General features: G+C 47.8%; 2 protein-coding genes across 2 annotated transcripts in view; one reads left to right on the forward strand and one right to left on the reverse strand.

Moving 5' to 3' along the window:
• The window catches only part of NUF2 (NUF2 component of NDC80 kinetochore complex), a gene marked incomplete at its 3' end in the record, with an annotated part of 4,036 nt that extends 3,541 nt beyond the window's left edge, over positions 1 to 495 (reverse strand). The window contains exon 1 of the mRNA XM_031065191.1: positions 331 to 495. Coding sequence (XP_030921051.1) covers positions 331 to 495 — 165 coding nt within the window. The remainder of the gene's footprint in view (positions 1 to 330) is intronic.
• A 1,189-nt stretch (positions 496 to 1,684) lies between these two features.
• On the forward strand, positions 1,685 to 4,499 carry LRRC52 (leucine rich repeat containing 52). The gene is made up of 2 exons (XM_005430878.1): positions 1,685 to 2,303; positions 4,240 to 4,499. The coding sequence occupies exons 1-2, from the start codon at positions 1,685 to 1,687 to the stop codon at positions 4,497 to 4,499; spliced, it is 879 nt and encodes a 292-aa protein (XP_005430935.1).
• Positions 4,500 to 6,130: the final 1,631 nt, after the last annotated feature.

Consider the following 6,130-nt stretch of genomic DNA (forward strand, 5'->3'; position numbering starts at 1 on the left):
GCCGGGAAGGGAAGGGTGGGTTGAGGCGGCTGCGTCCCTGTGGAGCTGTCAGGCGGGGCTGGCACGGCCTCCGCAAGAGTCATAAAATCCCTGGAAGTAGCGTTAAAGTTCACCTAGTTTTCCATCTGATATGAGCAGGGACACCTTCCACTATCCCAGGTTGCTCCAAGCCCTGTCCAACCTGGCCTTGGACGCTTCCAGGGATGGGGTAACCACAGCGTCTCTGGGCAACCTGTGCCTCATCACCTTCCCAGGGAGAATTTCTCCCCAACATCCACTCCAAACCTGCCCTCTTTCAGTTTAAAGCCATTGCCCTTGTTCTTTCATTACCTGCCTGTGTAATAAGTCACTCTTCCTCCTTTCCAAAAACCCTTTAGGTGAGGTTTTCCCCAGAATCATCTCCAGGCTGCACAGCCCCAACTCAGCCTGTCCCCACACCAGAGTTGCTCCAGCCCTCTGAGCATCTTCATGGCCCCTCTGGATCTGCTCTGACATCTCCATATCCTGTGCTGAGATCCCCAGACCTGGACATGCTACTCCACATGAGATAAAACCTCCTGGCTACTGGAAGGAGACAGAGCCAGCCCAGCATTGCACAGGACTCTTGCCTAACCAGTACCACCCCTTGCAGTGTGACACTGTGAAAAATGCCAATTTTTTTTTTATTTTAAAAGTTTTTAAAATTTTAAAAGTTTAATAGTAATAAAATGGTTATGAAAATAGTAATATAATTAGAGTAATAAAATTTTGGACAATTTGGATTAGGATTATATGAGACAATAGAAACAAAGAGTTACGGACAGTTTGGGTACCTTTTTCTGGGCAAAATAAGCCCAAAAAAGGACCCACGTTAACAGAGGATTAACCCTTAAAAGCAACAGCCTGTTGCATATTCATACACCTCATCCATGATGCATAAATTCCATTCAAACACAGCATTCTGTCTGGGCAGTGTCAGCTTCTTCCTCTGAATCCTGACAGCATCTTCAGGGCTGAGCGAGGCAGGAAGAAGTTCATTTCTCCTGATAATGGAGCAATAAATTCTCTTTCTCTGGAAGATTCAGGTGATCTGTGGCTGCTATCTCAGTGTGAGTCCTTTCTTAAGGAAAAAAGTATCCTACATAGCATAGTTTCTATTTTAACATTTTGTTATACCCTAAAACTATATTTAACACACTACTTAAGAGAATTAATACAGCGTCACTTTCTAATATAACACATATAATATTCATTTGAATATTTGCAAGAAGCCAATCATAAAATATGCATTTTTCACAATACCACTTCTGATAAAGTTTGGGCTGTTCACACTCTCCCCACAAAGTTCCGATGCTCCCACACCATGCACAGCTTCCCACACCTCCACCCAGCTGGAATCAGGCCACCAAGGTCACAGCAGTGTCCCCAAAAGCAGGCGGCTTCTGCAAGCCACTGACACCACGGAGGTGTCACCTGGCACCGAGTGTGAGACAGAGACGCTCCAGCCGCCGTTCCACACTTGCCCTTGTAAAAGCCCGGCTCGGTTTCCAGCTGGGCACTCTGCCAAGGGCTCAGGTGAGCCACAGAGTGCTTCCCAACAGCCTTGCAGCTGGACACCTCCTCGGCATGGCTGGGAGGGCAGTGCAGCTGCCACAGGGCTGCTTGCAGTCCATGAAGGGCTAAGCGGCCTGGAAGCTCTCAAATCATGTTTCCTTCAGGTAGCCCACGGTCCCTGAGCCTCGTGTTTCTTCTGGGGATGGCATCCCAGGGGATCAGCTGCCCGAGTAGGTGTAGCTGTCAGTACCTGGAGGTGAACTGCACCGGGCAGCAGCTGCAGGAGTTCCCTGTGGACATCCCTCTGGACACCAGGCAGCTGATTCTGGCAGCAAACAACGTCTCGTACCTGCCACCAGTGGAATTGAGCTTCCTGGCTGATTTGGTCTATCTGGACTGCAGAAAGAACCTCTTGGGGGATGACCTGGATTTCACTTTCATTGGCGTGGCCAGGCTCGTCTATCTGGACCTCAGCTTCAACAACCTCTCCCAGGTCACCTTCAGCACCTTCTCCCACCTCCTCAGCCTGGTGGTACTGAAGATCTCGGACAATCCCAACCTTGTGGCCATTGAGAAAGATGCTTTTGCCAACAACACCTGGCTGAGGCACCTGGATGTGAGCCGGACAGGCTTGACCTTCCTGGACACCAGCACCGTCCGGGACCTGCCCAACCTGAGGCTTCTGGGGCTCAGTGACAACCTGTGGCACTGCAACTGTTCCTTTTTGGACTTCATCACCTGGATGATGGAGAGCGATGTGCATTTTCCAGGTGAGGGCTGTGTGAGCACAGATGTGTGTGGAACAGAGAGAGGCCTCTGTTCTCCTTCCCAAAAGTTCAGTTCACTGCATGCCATTTTCTGCTGTCACACAAACCAGGGATGGGAGCAGCTGGGTTATGCACATGAAAAATCCCTCTTGTTCCCATCCTCAGCCAGGCAGGTGTGGTGTACAGCTGGGACACTGCTGCTTCCCTAAAACACCTGGATCCAGCCTCAGGTGTCCCTGGGGGCACAGTACCCCATGGCTGCAGCACCAGAATGAGGAGCCCCACACAGCTCCAGGGAGATGTGCGCTGGGAAAATCATTGCTGTGAATTTCCTGCCTTGTCTCCACCCCAAAGTCAGCTGTTACTCTTCATATTGAGAGATTCTATAACTGGGCCTTGGAGAGGCTGAGGCAGGGCAATCACCAGTTCCCTTTCCCATAAAAACACTGGTCCCAAGGGTGATGTTTTGCTTTGCAGCTGCAGCACATGGACGTAGCTTTTCCAGACTGGAAAGAGACACAGCACAGCACACATGAACAAGAAAAGCTTTGGTTTCAGTAATGCAGGGCACAAAAATGGTGAGAGAGGGCTGCAAGAGAGAAATTGGTTGAGAAAGTCTGTCCACTGAATAAGAGAGGGCTACAAAAGAGCCCAAGGGGAAAAAAGGGAAGGGCAGCTGGAAGCTGGTGTTAGGACAGAACTGAATTAAAGATGTCTCAGTGTCTTTATTAGGTGTAGTAAGCTCCTTATAGACAATAAAGGGTTTCTTTTTCCACATACAGGCAATTATGGAACAGTGGAATAAAGTACAGCTCTCAGCGGTGAGATTGGAGATAACCCACTGAACCCTGCAACAGGAGAATAAAGCTCATTGCAGGCTGTTGGGGAGGGGAGGTGTGGGAAATGCAGCCTTAAACTGAGGGTTGTTCCAGGCCAAAGGGATACTGGGACAGAGCCCTGGAATCTGCTGCAACCAGACCCCAGCCTGGCCTTTAGCAAGGCTCCTGACTTTCAGAAATATCTGTGCAACAGAGTTTTGACACAAAGCTGCCCAAGTTTGGATGGATTTGGGTGACAGAGAGATAAAAGCTCTTCAGATTTACTCAGGACCAGCAGTGAGATCAGCATGAACAACATCACTCAGCCATATACAATACAGTGCAATGCAATAAAAATTGCCCTCCACCACTCCCATTCCATCCCATGCATGGAGCAGTGCTCCCTTTCCCTCAGGCTCTTCCATCCTGTCCATCCAGGATGTCCCCACCACAGTGACCATGTCTGTGGGGTTCAAAACCCACAGAGGATGGCTGGGGGCACACGCTGCACCACAATGATCCTTCACTAACTTGAAAGGGAGCAGGCAGCATCTGTTTTATCAGGGCAGATATTGCAATATGTCAGGGTATGGGTTGTTATTTCAGTGGAACTGAATCATTGATGAGTTGCCTCACAGAGCAGGTAAGGCTGTGCCTGACTGCAAACCACCCTCCTTCTCAAACCCACAGCAGCCTCATTATTCCAGCATAATTTAGCCTGTATCACTTCAGAAGGTGTTTGAGATTAAAAAAAAAAAAACAGCAAACACAGGTGCTCTTATGTGAAGATGAAAGTGCTCAATCAGCAGAGATGAGGGGGGCAGGGACAGCAGTTTGCCATGGTGGCATAATCCAGTGGGCAATATAATCCTATGGAGCCAACACTGCAAAAAATATCCTGGCAACGTGGGAATTGTGGTTTGGCAAGGGTTTAGCACAGGTTTGGCATGAGTTTGGCTGTCAGATTTTACCCATGCCATGGGGAGGCGGGGGGAGGGCATGAAGTCTGCAGCTATTTTTCAGGCTTTTAGCAAGCACTCCCATAATTTCTCTACCAGCACTCCTATTCATTAAATTATGATACAGGCTAGAGAGTCCTGCTTCTGCTCATCTCTCTGCAGATGCTGACAACATCACCTGCTACACCCCAGCAGGGCTGCGTGCCCTGAGGATGCCAGCAGCAGAGGCACAGCTCCACTTCAGCTGCCTGACCCAGCTGCACAAGCAGGATTATGTCTTTCTGGGCCTCGTTGGCTTCTGCATATTCCTTGCTGGCACCATGGCAGCCTGGCTGGCCGGTGTCTGTGCTGTCATCTATGAGACCCATGCCTCAAAGGGAGAGGAAGAAGAGGAGGAGGAGGAGGAAGACACAGCCACTTAGAATCAGCCCTTCTGAACTCCCATTGTGGGAACCAAAGGCAGGACCTTCCTTCCTGATTTCCCATGTTGTCCCACCCTGGATTTTTTTTTTTTTTAAATAAAACTGCAAGAGAAGGAAGTATCTGTGCTCCAGTTTCACTTGCTGTTCTTTACCCAGTCTTCTGCCACTGGGACTCAGGATATTGGCAAAATATTCATTTTGGGCAGGTGAGAGAGGTGTGCACAGTGCCAGGCATTTCCACTTCCACCCTACCTTGGGACCACAGAACACAGGGATATAAGGACTGGCTTGAAAAGGTACTGAACTACAGGAGAGGTCCTGGCACTGTGCTGTAGCCAAGGAGGTCTGGCCAAAAAACCCAGCAGGGCTTACAGGGATCAGCCTACACAGCTGGAGCCCCAGGGAATCCAAGAACTTCCCGCATTGGAAAGGCAAAGAGATTAAAAACAGGACTTTTAGGAGCCCAGGATCCCATTGGTTTTTCCTTTCTTGCCCATTACACTGGTGACAGCAAAAGAACCCTCTGTGCTCCTGCAGTGCAGCCAGACCACCTGTGCCTCCACTGTTGTATGACTTGGAAAGTCCAGCTCTGCTTTTGGGTCACACAACCCTAAAAACTGGAATGTTTTATAAAGTAAAAATATTGCTTACATGCTCTCCAAATATTCTTGGAAATGGGTTGTGTGTCCATACCAAAGTGTCAGAGTTACATGCACAGGGAGATAGATGTAAGATCCTTGGTACCACCAGCGCTGGGAATTGCCAAGGGAAGTATCTGCTTACATAACTGTGAAAAACGCCAATCACTTGGTTTAAAAATTTTAAACGTTTAATGGTAATCAAATGGTTATAAAAATAGCAATATAATTAGTATAATAATAATTTGGACAATTTAGATTAGGACAATATGAGACAATCGAGACGAAGAGTTATGGACAGTACCTTTTTCTAGGCAAAATAAGCCCAAAAAAGACCCACGTTAACAGAGGATTAACCCTTAAAAGCAACAGCCTGTTGCATATTCATACACCTCATCCATGATGCATAAATTCCATTCAAACACAGCATTCTGTCTGGGCAGTGTCAGCTTCTTCCTCTGAATCCTGACAGCATCTTCAGGACTGAGCGAGGCAAGAAGTTAATTTCTTCTGATAATGGAGCAATAAATTCTCTTTCTCTGAAAGATTTAGGTGTCCTGCGGCTGCTATCATCTCGCTGTGAGTCCTCTCTCAAAAAAAAATCTTATATAGCATCGTTTCTATTTTAACATTTTGTTATACCCTAAAACTATATTTAACACACTACTTAAGAAAATGAATACAGCATAACTTTCTAACATAACACATAAAATATTAATTTTAATATTTGCGAAAAGCCAATAATAAAATACGCGTTTTTCACGATGACCCAGCACAGCAACTCCACGTGCGAAACACACTGCAGGGTCTGCTGAGCTAACAGGGGAAACCAGGAGATTTCAGCAAGCACGGTGTGAATTACCAAACTCAGAGCCATTAAACTGTAAACTGCGAATCAAAGCTGAGAGCCTTGATGGGTAAAATGGCAGAAAGGGCACGGGGCAAAGGCCGAGGACACAGCAAACCCCACAGCACTCCCCACCCCCCTCCCCT

The sequence above is a fragment of the Geospiza fortis genome, unplaced genomic scaffold, assembly GCF_000277835.1.
Source record: "Geospiza fortis unplaced genomic scaffold, GeoFor_1.0 scaffold250, whole genome shotgun sequence".
Classification (NCBI taxonomy): domain Eukaryota; kingdom Metazoa; phylum Chordata; class Aves; order Passeriformes; family Thraupidae; genus Geospiza; species Geospiza fortis.